Here is a 15,728-nt window from a genome sequence, read left to right as displayed (position 1 = left end):
TGCCGGCTCGCACTGTCGCCTTGCCGGCTCGCACTGTCGCCTTGCACTGCCGCCTTGCCGGCTCGTACTGTCGCCTTGCACTGCCGCCTTGCCGGCTCGCACTGTCGCCTTGCACTGTCGCCTTGCCGGCTCGTACTGTCGCCTTGCCGGCTCGTACTGTCGCCTTGCCGGCTCGTACTGTCGCCTTGCCGGCTCGTACTGTCGCCTTGCCGGCTCGCACTGCCGCCTTGCCGGCTCGCACTGCCGCCTTGCCGGTTCGTACTGTCGCCTTGCCGGCTCGCACTGTCGCCTTGCCGGCTCGCACTGCCGCCTTGCCGGCTCGCACTGTCGCCTTGCCGGCTCGCACTGCCGCCTTGCCGGCTCGCACTGCCGCCTTGCCGGCTCGCACTGCCGCCTTGCCGGCTCGCACTGTCGCCTTGCCGGCTCGCACTGCCGCCTTGCCGGCTCGCACTGTCGGCTTGCCGGCTCGTACTGTCGGCTTGCTGGCTCGATGCTCGTCAGTTGCTCTATTGATTTGGCAGAAATCTGCCCGTCAACAACTAGTGGTGGGCTGGCTTTTATGGGAGCGTTGAAGTAACGCAAAGATTATTACGGTATGCGGGGATACCTGACGAGACTACGTCGGCGAGTGGATAAACCGCCTCTACCCTCTGTTCTATTGGCGAACGTGCAATCACTGGAGAATAAACTGGACGAGATCCGTTTTGAGACTATCCTATCAACGTGATCTGAAGAACTGTAATATCACGTTATGTTTTCATTGAGTCGTGGCTGAACAAGGACACAGTTGCTGTAAATGAGAATCTCAGTCAACTTACCTGTTAAAAATAAGGGTTAAATAAAAGGACATGTAAAATCTGGTTTATTTTTTTGTTGATACATCGGCAGGACAGAAGGGCAGTGTCGGTAAGCTCGGGGGGTCAGGGAGGGGTCTCTTAACAACAGCTGGTGCACGATCTCTAATCTTAAGGAAGTCTCAAGGTTCTGCTCGCCTGAGTTACAATACCTCACGATAAGCTGTAGACCAAACTGAAACTGAAATCCGTCTTACCTCATTTTCACCAGCATGTCACCGTTGCAACTAGAGGTGAAAAAAATAGACCACCTTTACTCCACACACAGAGACGCATACAGAGACGCATACAAAACTCTCCCTCGCCCTCCATCCTCCTGAATCCTGCTTACAAACAGGAAGTACCAGTGACACACTCAATACGGAAGTGGTCCGACAAAGCGGATGCTAAGCTACAGGACTGTTTTCCTAGCACAGACTGGAATATGTTCCGGGATTCATCCAATGGCATTGAGGAGTATTCCACATTGTCAACAGCGTCATTTAATAAGTGCATCGACGACGTCGTCACCACAATGACCGTACGTACATACCCCAACCAGAAGCAATGGATTATAGGCAACATACGCACCGAGCTAAAGGCTAGAGCTGCCGCTTTCAAGGAACGGGACACTAATCCGGACGCTTATAAGAAATCCCACTATGCCATCCGACAAATCATCAAACAGGCAAAATCTCAATACAGGACTAAGATTGAATCCTACTACACTGGCTCTGACACTCGTTGGATGTGGCAGGGCTTGCAAACTATTACGGATTACAAAGGGATTCCCAGCCGCGAGCCTACCAGAGCTAAATGCCTTCCATGCTCGCTTCGAGGTAAGCAACACTGAATCATGCGTGAGAGCACCCGCTGTTCCGGACGACTGTGTTATCGCACTCTCTCTGTAGCCGATGTAAGACCGTTACACAGGACGAGTACTGACCAGCAGGCAAGTGTCTTCACTGACCTTTTCATCCTCCCCCTGACCCAGTCTGTAATACCTGCATGTTTCAAGCAGACCACCATAGTCCCTGTGTCCAAGAACACCAATCTAAAAAGATCCACTGAGCCACTGCCTGTTCACCCCGCTATCATCCAGAAGGCGAGGTCAGTACAGGTGCATCAAAGCTGGGACCGAGAGACTGGAAAACAGCTTCTATCTCAAGGCCATCAGACTGAAAAACAGCCATCACTAACATAGAGAGGCTGCTGCCAACATACTGACTCAACTCTCTAGCCACTTTAATAATGGAAAAATTGATGTAATAAATGTATCACTAGACACTTTAAACAATGCCACTTTTATATGTTTACATACCCTACATTACTCATCTCATATGTATATACTGTATATTATACCATCTACTGCATCTTGCCTATGCCGTTCGGCCATAACTCATTCATATATTTTTTTAATGTACATATTCTTATTCATGTCTTTACACTTGTGTGTATAAGGTAGTTGTTGGGGAATTGTTAGATTACTAGTTAGATATTACTGCATTGTCAGAACTAGAAGCACAAGCATTTCGCTACACTCGCATTAACACCTGCTAACCATGTGACCAATAAGATTTGATTTGAATAACAGTAGCGAGGCTATAGAAGGACGCTAATCCGGATGCTACGTAGTAGCAATGGACTGTCTGGTGACTAGCTAGAGCCAGAGGTGTTATGCCTGTTATGTGAGCTCTGTCCTGTCCTCTCTTATCCCTGAACAGTAGAGGCAGCGGTGGAGGCAGCGGTGGAGGCAGTCCCCCCGGCAGCGGTGGAGGCGGCAGCGGTGGAGGCAGCAGCGGTGGAGGCAGTCCCCCCGGCGGTGGAGGCAGCGGTGGAGGCGGCGGTGGAGGCAGTCACCCCGGCAGCAGCGGCGGCGAGAACAGTGGGAGTGGCTCCGTAGGACCACCCATCGCCGTGCCAACAGTCTCTCCACCAGGCAGCTTTCCAGGTAACACACAGGTCACCTAGCTACACCACGGTCACACACACCACACCTGAGTATTTCCATTTCCTAAGGACTTTGTTAGGGCTAAAAACAACAAAGCTCTGTCAGAGCAGGTAGAAAGGTAAGAAGGGATCCCTCGCAGTGCTGCTCTGTAACCCTCCTTCACCAAAACCCAAAGACAATCTGCTTCATCTTTTGGTTCTCGCTGTGTCTCTCCCCTCCCTGTCCTTTATTTGTCTCCTCGTCCTCTGCTGCTGGGGCTACAGGAACCTCTCCTCCTGCTACCCGGTCCGCACCTGGCCGCGCCCCTAACGCTGATGACCAATCGACTGAGGCTGTAGCCGAGGCCTCTCTTCCCGCTCAATATCCTCTCTCTGCTGCAGCCATCTCGGCAGAAGGTGAGTGTCCCACCCCCATTCCTTCACCCCTTTGTCCCACATCACCCTCTCTCCCCTCGTCTCCCCCATCACTCCCTCCTCACCCCTTTGGGGCGGCAGGGTAGCTTAGTGGTTAGAGCGTTGGACTAGCAATCGAAGGGTTGCAAGTTCAAATCCCCGAGCTGACAAGGTACAAATCTGTCGTTCTGCTCCTGAACAAGGCAGTTAACCCCCACTGTTCCTCGGCCGTCATTGAAAATAAGAATTTGTTCTTAACTGACCTGCCTAGTTAAATAAAGGTTAAATAAAAAATTGTCTCACATCGCCCTCTCTCCACTCGTCGCCCCCATCACTCCCTCCACACCCCTTGTTCCCCATCACCCCCTCCACACCCCTTTGTCCCCTTGTTCCCCATCACTCCCTCCTCACCCCTTTGTCTCACATCACCCTCTCTCCACTCGTCGCCCCCATCACTCCCTCACCCCTTTGTCCCCTTGTTCCTCCTCACCCCTTTGTCCCCTTGTTCCCCATCACTCCCTCCTCACCCCTTTGTCTCACATCGCCCTCTCTCCACTCGTCGCCCCCATCACTCCCTCCTCACCCCTTTGTCCCCTTGTTCCCCATCACCCCCTCCTCACCCCTTTGTCCCCTTGTTCCCCATCACCCCCTCACCCCTTTGTCCCCTTGTTCCTCCTCACCCCTTTGTCCCCTTGTTCCCCATCACCCCCTCCTCACCCCTTTGTCCCCTTGTTCCCCATCACCCCTTCCTCAACCCCTCCAGGAGCATCCTTCCTCCTTTGTTCCTGGAGCTCAAACCCATCGTTTACCATGAAGTTGCGTTTTAAATCTCGCTATGCCAGAGAGATGGGACCGTTGGGTGTTTTAAACAACATTGTCTCTCAATAGAGCTGTCATTTTAGTTTCATGTCTTCCTTTAAGAAACAGCAGGTTTATAATTGCTCTCCTGCTGTCTGTGGTGTCGTCCCAGTGTGGGCCCAGCATGAGGTCCTAAGTGACAGTAATTAGTAGCACTAGACAGTGTTACTCTAGAGGGACCCCCTGCTGGGCCCAGCTAGCTGGTGCAGGTGGGGTCTGGATCATCAGTCTGGGCCTGACTATCGCTTGTCTCACATAGTAGAGTATTTTGGCGAATTTAGTACGATATCGGGGGAAACTTTTGGCATACCAACTATATCCAATAAGCACACTACACAGTCAATTTACATCAGAAATAGTGTGGTTACTATGGGTGTACGGCCTCATCTTGACCCAGCTTCGGTTTGGTTCACCAGTTCTGAGAGAGGGGTCTAAGCCAAAGTAGTGTTTTATGCATTTGACTTGGTCAGTCCATCTCATTCAGCCCAGTCTGTTTTTTCAGTCATCGTCTGTCTTCATTCAGATGGATCCCAGACATGGTCAGCAGTAACGATGTCCAGTATATATATATTACTCAAGCAGAATGAGAAGATGTGGGAATCAGAGGCCGAACATTACCCAGTGTCAGTGTCCCAAATGCTTTTCACCAGGGCTCTGTAACCCTATTCCCCCATGGGTTCTGGTTAAAAGTAGTGCACTACATAGGAAATAGGGTTAACAGCCCACCCCTGTCTTTTTCACACTTCCCTTCACCCTGTTGACTTCCCCTCCTTCCCGTAGCGCTACGATAATGCACTGCGCACCTCTGTCTGTCCACCTGCCTCTGTCCACGCTGAGGGCTCCATTTTAAGATCTCAATGTCCTCTTGGTGTCCTACTACCGTTGTGTCCAGCGAGACTTCTGTCTCTTTCCTCTATTGGAGAGATGTCCACATTGTCCCCTTGTTGCTCCTCCATCCCTTCAGCATAGGGCTCCTATGCCACGACCTCCCCATGCCTCAGACGCCGACAGACAGAGCATGGTGCAGTCTGAGAGTTGTCAGGTACCCGATTTGCTGTCTGTCTCCTCTCCTCCAGTCTCAGATGCACCTCCTGCAGAGGAGGAGGAGGAGGAGGAGGAGGAGTCGGCCGTGATGGAGTACAGCGACCCCTACGCCGAGGAGGACCCTCCCTGGGCTCCACACACCTACCTGGAGAAAGGTAAGCTCTAGCTCCACCCTTATAACCCTTTGCTCCCAAGCCTTTTTCCTTTCACTTGCTGATCTATGACATCAATAGGTTGGTTCTCATATCATACTGATTTGATAAATGGTTGATCAGTGCTTCAGACCTAATCCTGTTGGTGATCATGTTGACTCCTCTCTACGACCACGCAGCGGACAAAGAGGAACTGTTAATACTGATCTGTCTCTCCTCTCCAGTTGTGGCCATCTACGACTACGCAGCGGACAAAGAGGACGAGCTGTCGTTCAACGAGGGCTGTATCATCTATGTGATCAAGAAGAACGATGATGGCTGGTACGAGGGCACTACGAATGGTTCCTCCGGGCTCTTCCCTGGTAACTACGTAGAATCCATCATAGACTGAGGCCACTCTCCCGCCACGCCCCAATCCCACAGAGACACACTCTGAACCGCAGCCCAGAACAGAACAGGAAGGAGATAGCTGTGTACTCGATGCATGGATAACATGTACGGGGTGTACAGACTACCATGCAGACTAATTAGTGTACCTGTATACGAGGTGTACAGACTACCCTGCAGACTAATTAGTGTACCTGTATACGGGGTGTACAGACTACCCTGCAGACTAATTAGTGTACCTGTATACGAGGTGTACAGACTACCCTGCAGACTAATTAGTGTACCTGTATACGAGGTGTACAGACTACCATGTAGACTAATTAGTGTACCTGTATACAGGGTGTACAGACTACCATGCAGACTAATTAGTGTACCTGTATACGGGGTGTACAGACTACCATGCAGACTAATTAGTGTACCTGTATACGGGGTGTACAGACTACCATGCAGACTAGTCAGTGCATTGGGGTGTAAAAAGGAGACATTGAAGATAATTGGGGGAGGAGACTTGGATTACTGACTCAGGAAAAGAGGGGTGGAGAATCAAGACTGGACTTCCGATTGCTTCTGCTCGCTGTGGATTGAGATTCACACTACAATACACTATCGAAACTCAACAAGTAATAACTACCAATAACAATAATTTATAAGACATATGAAGGATAAACTGTTTTAATAAAAGAAAACTCTGTATTTTATTCCCTGTGTTTGGAAGGAAAGACGAGTGTTGGGGTTATGCTAACTCCTCTATCCTAAGGAAAATAAACGAGTGGTCACCATGGTTATCTTCATGGCTTTTTGGTCATGTTCACGTTGCCTGTGTTGGGGTTGGCCGATATGTCTCGGATCTGCGAGTCTGGTCTGCAGAGCACGAGGAGTTAGGGAATGTGATGCACTATTTAGGGAATAGGGTGCCATTTGAGACGCAAACATAGAATATTGGTACTTTCCCCCGTGTGGCAATGAAAAACGATGGCCTTCCTGTCTCTGACCGTAGTTGAAGGCATCGATCAACCCTGAACCATTCTCTTCCTGTCTCTGACCGTAGTGGAAGGCATCGGTCAACCCTGAACCATTCTCTTCCTGTCTCTGACCGTAGTGGAAGGCATCGATCAACCCTGAACCATTCCCTTCCTGTCTCTGACCGTAGTGGAAGGCATCGATCAACCCTGAACCATTCTCTTCCTGTCTCTGACCGTAGTGGAAGGCATCGATCAACCCTGAACCATTCCCTTCCTGTCTCTGGCGGTGGAAGGCATCGGTCAACCCTGAACCATTCCCTTCCTGTCTCTGGCGGTGGAAGGAAGGCATCGATCAACCCTGAACCATTCCCTTCCTGTCTCTGACCGTAGTGGAAGGCATCGGTCAACCCTGAACCATTCCCTTCCTGTCTCTGGCGGTGGAAGGAAGGCATCGATCAACCCTGAACCATTCCCTTCCTGTCTCTGACCGTAGTGGAAGGCATCGATCAACCCTGAACCATTCCCTTCCTGTCTCTGACCGTAGTGGAAGGCATCGGTCAACCCTGAACCATTCCCTTCCTGTCTCTGACCGTAGTGGAAGGCATCGATCAACCCTGAACCATTCTCTTCCTGTCTCCGACCGTAGTGGAAGGCATCGGTCAACCCTGAACCATTCTCTTCCTGTCTCTGACCGTAGTGGAAGGCATCGGTCAACCCTGAACCATTCTCTTCCTGTCTCTGACCGTAGTGGAAGGCATCGGTCAACCCTGAACCATTCCCTTCCTGTCTCTGACCGTAGTGGAAGGCATCGGTCAACCCTGAACCATTCCCTTCCTGTCTCTGACCGTAGTGGAAGGCATCGGTCAACCCTGAACCATTCCCTTCCTGTCTCTGACCGTAGTGGAAGGCATCGGTCAACCCTGAACCATTCCCTTCCTGTCTCTGACCGTAGTGGAAGGCATCGGTCAACCCTGAACCATTCTCTTCCTGTCTCTGACCGTAGTGGAAGGCATCGGTCAACCCTGAACCATTCTCTTCCTGTCTCTGACCGTAGTGGAAGGCATCGGTCAACCCTGAACCATTCTCTTCCTGTCTCTGACCGTAGTGGAAGGCATCGGCACATCTTTTCTTTATTTTCTGGTTCAGAATATTATATTGTGTACTAGTGAATTTGTTGTTTATGGGGACTGGTATGGAGCGGACTAGACTGGTATGGAGCGGACTAGACTGGTATGGAGCGGACTAGACTGGTATGGAGCGCCCCGCGGACTAGACTGGTATGGAGCGCCCCGCGGACTAGACTGGTACGGAGAGCCCCGCGGACTAGACTGGTGCGGAGAGCCCCGCGGACTAGACTGGTATGGGGCGCTCCGCGGACTAGACTGGTATGGAGCGCTCCGCGGACTAGACTGGTATGGAGCGCCCCGCGGACTAGACTGGTATGGGGCGCCCCGCGGACTAGACTGGTGCGGGGCGCTCCGCGGACTAGACTGGTGCGGGGCGCTCCGCGGACTAGACTGGTGCGGGGCGCTCCGCGGACTACACTGGTGCGGGGCGCTCCGCGGACTAGACTGGTATGGGGCGCCCCGCGGACTAGACTGGTGTGGGGCGCCCCGCGGACTAGACTGGTGTGGGGCGCTCCGCGGACTAGACTGGTGTGGGGCGCTCCGCGGACTACTCTGGCGTGGGGCGCTCCGCGGACTAGACTGGTGTGGAGCGCCCCGCGGACTAGACTGGTATGGGGCGCTCCGCGGACTAGACTGGTATGGGGCGCCCGCGGACTAGACTGGTGTGGGGCGCTCCGCGGACTAGACTGGTGTGGGGCGCTCCGCGGACTAGACTGGTGTGGGGCGCTCCCCGGACTAGACTGGTGTGGGGCGCTCCCCGGACTAGACTGGTATGGGGCGCTCTGCGGACTAGACTGGTATGGGGCGCTCCGCGGACTAGACTGGTACTGTGCTCTTCGCGGACTAGACTGGTGCGGGGCGCTCCCCGGACTAGACTGACGCGGGGCGCTCCGCGGACTAGACTGGTATGGGGCGCTCCCCGGACTAGACTGGCGCGGGGCGCTCCGCGGACTAGACTGACGCGGGGCGCTCCGCGGACTAGACTGGTATGGGGCGCTCCCCGGACTAGACTGGTATGGGGCGCTCCGCGGACTAGACTGACGCGGGGCGCTCCGCGGACTAGACTGGTATGGGGCGCTCCCCGGACTAGACTGGAGTACACCATAGACTCCATGCTTCAATAGTTAAACAGTTCAGATTTTTCAGTTTGACATTTTCACCCAGTTTTACTTTTGAGCTTTGCCATCCATCATTTTTAGGGACATCCTTACATTTTTTTGTTTTTCCTGTGTTTTAAAATTATATTGTACAACAGATGATAACACTAACACTGTGAAAATGTGATCAGTGTTGCTGGTTGAAAATACAATCTACACAGGACCATCAGTAGGTTTGCATGAGTTTTGGCTTTCCGTGGGTGACATCACCATGCGGTAAATTGGTTAATAGACCAATCACAAAAGAGTTCCAAACCTCTGCTAGTAACAGCTAGTTCGAACATTCTTGCTTGAGTTTTTTTTGTTTGTTGCTAAAACGCAATTTGTGCCCATTTTAATGGAAATCTATTACAGTAATGTATTTAATTGTTACTCAGAAATGATTTGATATTGAAATGAAAACATCTGCATTAAGCCTTTAACATGAAGCTCCACTCATACTCTGAAGGTGTTGAATATTTTGTTGTGTGTGTGTGTGGACAGGGCCGGCCTAGCCTTTTGAGGGCCCTAAGCTAAAAACATTTTTTTTGGGGGGGGGGGTCACCGAAGAGAAAAAGTTCTAGTTTTAGACTTAATTTCCTGCAATTCTACAAATTTTGCCATGGGGCTGCAATTTCATAGCTAATTTCTTGAAATTCTACACATTTTGCCATGATAAAAGGATGTTGAGTGACTAAGAAAATCAATTGGGGCCCCCTGGAGGTCTGTGCTCCTGGGTGTGTGCCCGGTCAGTAATTCAACCATGATCACCAATCTAAAAAATGTTAGCTGACATGGGCTAATTTGAGTTACTGACATAAGAGAAACTGCACCTTGTGTATTCTAAATCTCAACAGTAAGTTTAGACCCTGACTGAGTTCCACATTTTTTTTGTGGTGGGGGGGGCCCTAAGCAGTCCCTTCTGTTGCCTAGGGCCGGCCCTGTGGATGTCATTCTTAACCAGATGTTTCACTGTTTAACTTATTGACTGAAATTATTTTAATTTTTTTTTTTACCTGAAAAGTGTTTCACGGTATTGTGCGGAAATTAAACCGAGAAATATTGTTACATATTGTTTTTATATTGGGTCACTAGTGCAATAACAATATAGTCCATCTCCAAATGTTCGCAGTAATGCCTAGTAGAATGTCATGAAATACTTCATTTTGTATTTGTTCAGTACTGATGGATAGCACACCGAGAAGAGTAATAACAAAAATTGCTAAACTAAAACTATATTTGTGTATCTTAGAAACATTTGAAAGACAAATTGACCGTGGTATATTTATTTATATAAAAAAAATCATAATGTAAATCGGACAAAATGCAGAAACACTAACTTTAAACCTTCTGTACTTGATCTAAATCTGTCTGTGGCCTCGGCAACTGTTATATTCAACTGTATGTAATGTGAAGGGTACGTCCCAAATGGCACCCTATTCCTTATATAAGTGCACTACTATGGACCGTGGCTCAAAATAAGTGCACTAAGTAGGGAGCCATTTTGGACACAAATGATTTTAAATGGGGGGGGGGTGGGGGACTGATGATGTGTGATTGCTGCATGTGGCCCGATGGCCGGGATCCAAAGGCATTGTACCTCTAAGGCAGCAGACCACACGGTAAACACTACATATGTTGGCTCGATCAGAAATCACCTTTTTAAAATGGCCGAACAAAGCGCGATGGATTGAATCCCGGCCCACCTTGTTGCTCTATTATCTTCAGAACCAACCGACCCAGTTCATTAGGCAAACAAATCGGGGGGGGGGACTCCCAAACAGGAAGTGACAACTTGGGAGTTGTCCAATAAACTCTTAACTGTTTCTATTGGGAAATTGTTTTAAAACATTTCCCCTTGTGTGCCCTAATGAACACTACCCAGGCATCCAGGCCGGGGATTGTATCCCAAATGGCAGCTTATTCCCTAGATAGTGCACTACCCCTATGGGCCCTGGTCTAAAGTAGTCCACTACCCCTATAGACCCTGGTCTAAAGTAGTGCACTACCCCTATAGACCCTGGTCTAAAGTAGTGCACTACCCCTATAGGGCCCTGGTCTAAAGTAGTGCACTACCCCTATAGACCCTGGTCTAAAGTAGTGCACTACCCCTATAGACCCTGGTCTAAAGTAGTCCACTACCCCTATAGACCCTGGTCTAAAGTAGTGCACTACCCCTATAGACCCTGGTCTAAAGTAGTGCACTACCCCTATGGGTCACTGGTCTAAAGTACTTCACTACCCCTATGGGCCCTGGTCTAAAGTAGTGCACTACCCCTATAGACCCTGGTCTAAAGTAGTGCACTACCCCTATGGTCCCTGGTCTAAAGTAGTACACTACCCCTATGGTCCCTGGTCTAAAGTAGTACACTACCCCTATGGACCCTGGTCTAAAGTAGTACACTACCCCTATGGTCCCTGGTCTAAAGTAGTGGACTAAGTAGTGCACTAGAAAATGAATAGGTCCCATTTAGAAAGCAGCCTATAGCCATTTTAACATGCTGCCCTGTCGACCCCCCAGTCGATGATGGACACAGAGACAAACAGATTAATGAGTGTATTGAAACTGAACACCCTTTTGGCTGTACATTTCTTACAGCTGTGTGTTTTCACTGTCTGTTATATAAGATGGCCGAGCCTTGCAGCTCCAGGACGGGCGTGAGGATAAAAGAGCTAGGATGTGTAGAGCTAGGATGTGTGGAACTTCATGTGGTTGTAGAGCTAGGATGTGTAGAACTTCATGTGGTTGTAGAGCTAGGATGTGTAGAACGTCAGATGATTGTAGAGCTAGGATGTGTAGAACGTCAGATGGTTGTAGAGCTAGGATGTGTAGAACTAGGATGTGTAGAACGTCAGATGGTTGTAGAGCTAGGATGTGTAGAACTAGGATGTGTAGAACGTCAGATGGTTGTAGAGCTAGGATGTGTAGAACGTCAGATGGTTGTAGAGCTAGGATGTGTAGAACTTCATGTGGTTGTAGAGCTAGGATGTGTAGAACGTCAGATGGTTGTAGAGCTAGGATGTGTAGAACGTCAGATGGTTGTAGAGCTAGGATGTGTAGAACGTCAGATGGTTGTAGAGCTAGGATGTGTAGAACTAGGATGTGTAGAACGTCAGATGGTTGTAGAGCTAGGATGTGTAGAACTAGGATGTGTAGAACGTCAGATGGTTGTAGAGCTAGGATGTGTAGAACTAGGATGTGTAGAACGTCAGATGGTTGTAGAGCTAGGATGTGTAGAGCTAGGATGTGTAGAACGTCAGATGGTTGTAGAGCTAGGATGTGTAGAACGTCAGATGGTTGTAGAGCTTGGGGATGGGTTGTACCCAGGAGTGACAGACAGGCCCTGGACAACTGTTCGTTTTGGAAACCCATCACCTCAGCTGCTCAGGCCATATCAGGTTGAAATAAATCCTTCCACACAGGTCTTGACTTCACACCCTGTTATGTCTCCTCTTGTCTCCTAGACCTGGTAACCCCATAAAGTTATTTTTAATTTTCTAATGTCATCGGGCTGCATTACATTATGAACATGCCAGAACAGCGGTTAACCATGTGAATAGTGCATTTAAACACTTGGGAAAGGTTGTTACTAAACCTAAGATGGTTGAAGGTATAGAAAAACAAAATGGCTGTCCTGAGACGACGACAACACCCCAGACTGACTAGTGGTTAACCACTAGTGAAAGGTTGTTACTAAACCTAAGATGGTTGAAGGTATAGAAAAACAAAATGGCTGTCCTCAGACGACGACACCCCAGACTGACTAGTGGTTAACCACTAGTGAAAGGTTGTTACTAAACCTAAGATGGTTGAAGGTATAGAAAAACAAAATGGCTGTCCTTCTATTATACTCCAATCCAGACATTATGAGAGTGTGTGTGTGTGTGTGTGTGTGTGTGTGTAGAGGGCATGTTGCAGGGTCTGTCTGATATCAATACTGTTTACCTGGCGACACATCTCATCAGAAGAACTGAGAAGTCCAACTAGATCTATCAACGAAAGAACTGAGAAGTCCAACTAGGATCTATCAACGGAAGAACTGAGAAGTCCAACTAGGATCTATCAACGGAACTAAGAAACAACTTCTTGAAATACTACCCCCGTGTTCACCCATTATCGAATTAAAGCGGGTCAATCAAGAGGTAGAGCAGAGACAATCCAGAGATTGTATCATGGGGACTGATCCCTGTGCTACTGCGGTCTCGGCCCTGTCAGGTGAGCGGCTGAATGGCTGGAACAGAATTACATATAGGAGCTCTATGAGCCGAATTCTTAAGTTTACCTGTGTTGGTGCAAAGTATAACAATGCAGTTATAACTACTGTTCCCTGAATGAGGTTTACGAGGTTTAACACAGGATGTGTAGAGCTAGGATATGGGAAGTCGACGACCAATGTAGGCGTGTTTTTTTAACATGTTGCCATGAGCAGCCCAAGTGTCTAGTACCCACGATTCCAAGAACAACACTTACTTTTGTGAAATGTCAGAAATACGTACAAGGGACCGGCCGTTTAAAACAACAGAACAAACTATCGTGACTTGGTTAAAAAAATAAATAAAGGCGCACTGCATAGCATCGACCAGAGTCAATGAACCACGACAGCCCACTGCTCAAACTCACAGGGAATACTGCGGTAACGTGGAAACTGTGTACTCTTGCGTTGCCACGGCAACCCACGTCTACGTCTCAAACCCGCAGGGGATACTGCGGTAATCTTGATACTGTAAATGTGCGCTCTGCTCAAACCCACAGGGAACCCAAACATAACGCTGCCTAACGTCGACCACGGTGGCCCCAAGTCCATAGACTCTACCGGTTCCCAAAAACACTCTCAACGAGACCTGAGGAGTCTCTGCAATGCCAGAACTCGCAATGATGTGTGTGCGTCTTATAACTTTCTCACTCGTCATTATTCACAATTCATTCAGGATTATCTGTAATCATGGTTCCACATTCATATAGAAGTGTTTTTAGATTCATTTTAATATTCACAATTAAAGTGACTCCAATGACAATACATTACAAATGTGTACTGTAGAGTCACAAGCTTGATGTAGCCATTGCGTACTAGGAACATGGGACCAAATACTACACTTTTTACTATTTTAATACACAAGTGAATTTGTCCCATTTATTTTTGCTCCCCTAAAATGGGGGGGGGGACACTGTGTCCATAAAGCGCTGTAATTTCTATAGTTGTTCAACCTAATATGGATGAAAATACACACAAAGTTAACCGTCTGCACTTTAACCTCCTAGTCATTGTTTTGATTTTTTTAAAAATCCAAAAGTTTTGAAGCAAAATAAGAAAAAAAAATGCTTCACTGAACTGTATTCGTCTTTAAAACATGAGCTGGTTAAAAAAAAATGATGACTATGTTTCACCAGTACAGTAAAAGTTAAGAAACGCTGTACAATAGTTGCCTTGTGTGTCTTAATAAGTAGTGGTGCGGTGATGTGAGCTGGTGTGGCCCGAAATGCCAGGGCTGATTTTTTTTTTTTTGTCCCAGTCCGCCCCTGCCCTAGGGCAAAGTAGGAGGTTCAAACATGGCTGATTTTTAACCCTAATTAAACTTACCACTGGCCATCTTACTCACGCAATGAAGCACTGGCTACACAAGCAGAGCAGAAGGTAGTGGGTTTTTTAGCAAACACAAAGACCCAAAACATCTCGGGGGGGGCGAGTACGCTCTCCTCACTAACAGACACCTACAGTACCTTCAGAAAGTATTCATACACCTTCTTCACTTATTGGTCAACCATCTACATACAATGACAAAGTTAAAACATGTATTGAATGAAATACAGATCTCATTTTTTTTACAGAAGTATTCACACCCCTTTTGAGATGTCACTACACCTTGAGTTCACCTGTGGGCCAATTCTATTGTTTGGGACATGATTTACAAAGAAACACACCTGGCTATATAAAGGTCCCACAGTTGACAGTACATGTCAGAGCAGAAACTATACCATGAAGTCCAAGGAACTGTCTGTAGATCACAGAGATGTGAGGCGGCATATATCTGGAGAAGGGTATGAAACAATTCCTAGAGTGTTGAAAGTTTCCAAGAGCACAGTGGTCTCCATCATAGGGAAATGGGGGAAACAATATGGAACTACCCAGACTGCCTAGAGATGGCCGTCCGACCAAACTGAGCCACCGGGCAAGAAGGACTTTGGTCAAGGTGGTGACCACTCTGACAGAACTACGGAGTTCCTCGGCTGAGATGGGAGAATCTGCCAGAAGGACAACAGTCTCTACAGCGCTTCACCAATCTGGGCTTTATGGGAGAATGGCCAGACGGAAGCCAGTCCTGAGAAAAAGGCACATGACAAGCCGACAGGAGTTTGCAAAAAAAAAAAAAAGGCACAAAGACTCAATCATTCTGTTGTCCGATAGAGCTTTGCAAAGAGTTATGTCTGGAGAAAACCAGGCACAGCTCATCACCCGTCTAACACCATCCCTACCGTGAAGCATGGTGGTGGCAGCATCATGCTATGGGGATGCTTTTCAGCAGCAGGGGACTGGGAGACTGGTAAGGATAGAGGGAACAATGAACGGAGGCAATTACAGGAAAATCCTTGATGAGAACCTGCTTCAGAGTGCAAACAAGGTTTTACGTTCCAACAGGACAATGACCTCAAGCATACAGCCAAAGCAACACTGGAATGGCTTGAGTGGCCCTGCCAAAGCCCAGACTTGAATCCCATTGAAAACCCGTGGAAAGACTTAGATTGCTGTTCGCCACCACTCCCCAACTAACTTGACAGAGCTGAAGAAAATCTGCCAGGAATAATAGAAAATCCCCAAATCCAGATGTGCAAAGCTGACCCAGATATACTGAAGGCGACTCCAATCTGACCCAGACATACCCAAGACGA

At 48.6% G+C, this 15,728-nt stretch overlaps 2 protein-coding genes across 2 annotated transcripts in view; both read left to right on the top strand.

Moving 5' to 3' along the window:
• Positions 1–5,709, top strand: part of LOC106593801 (abl interactor 2) — a 39,257-nt gene extending 33,548 nt beyond the window's left edge. Inside the window, 4 exon segments of the mRNA XM_045707653.1 lie at positions 2,558–2,784; positions 3,048–3,179; positions 5,111–5,233; positions 5,455–5,709. Coding sequence (XP_045563609.1) covers positions 2,558–2,784; positions 3,048–3,179; positions 5,111–5,233; positions 5,455–5,621 — 649 coding nt within the window. The 3' untranslated portion in view covers positions 5,622–5,709.
• A 2,097-nt stretch (positions 5,710–7,806) lies between these two features.
• Positions 7,807–10,801, top strand: LOC123730526 (ras-related protein Rab-34-like). Its single transcript, XM_045707654.1, has one exon. It carries the CDS (start codon positions 7,812–7,814, stop codon positions 8,583–8,585), a length of 774 nt encoding a protein of 257 aa, XP_045563610.1. The 5' UTR covers positions 7,807–7,811; the 3' UTR covers positions 8,586–10,801.
• The last annotated feature ends 4,927 nt before the right edge of the window (positions 10,802–15,728 follow it).

Source organism: Salmo salar, chromosome ssa25, assembly GCF_905237065.1.
Source record: "Salmo salar chromosome ssa25, Ssal_v3.1, whole genome shotgun sequence".
Classification (NCBI taxonomy): domain Eukaryota; kingdom Metazoa; phylum Chordata; class Actinopteri; order Salmoniformes; family Salmonidae; genus Salmo; species Salmo salar.
Note: the sequence above shows the minus strand (reverse complement) of the source record. Positions and strands in the feature narration are given on the sequence as shown.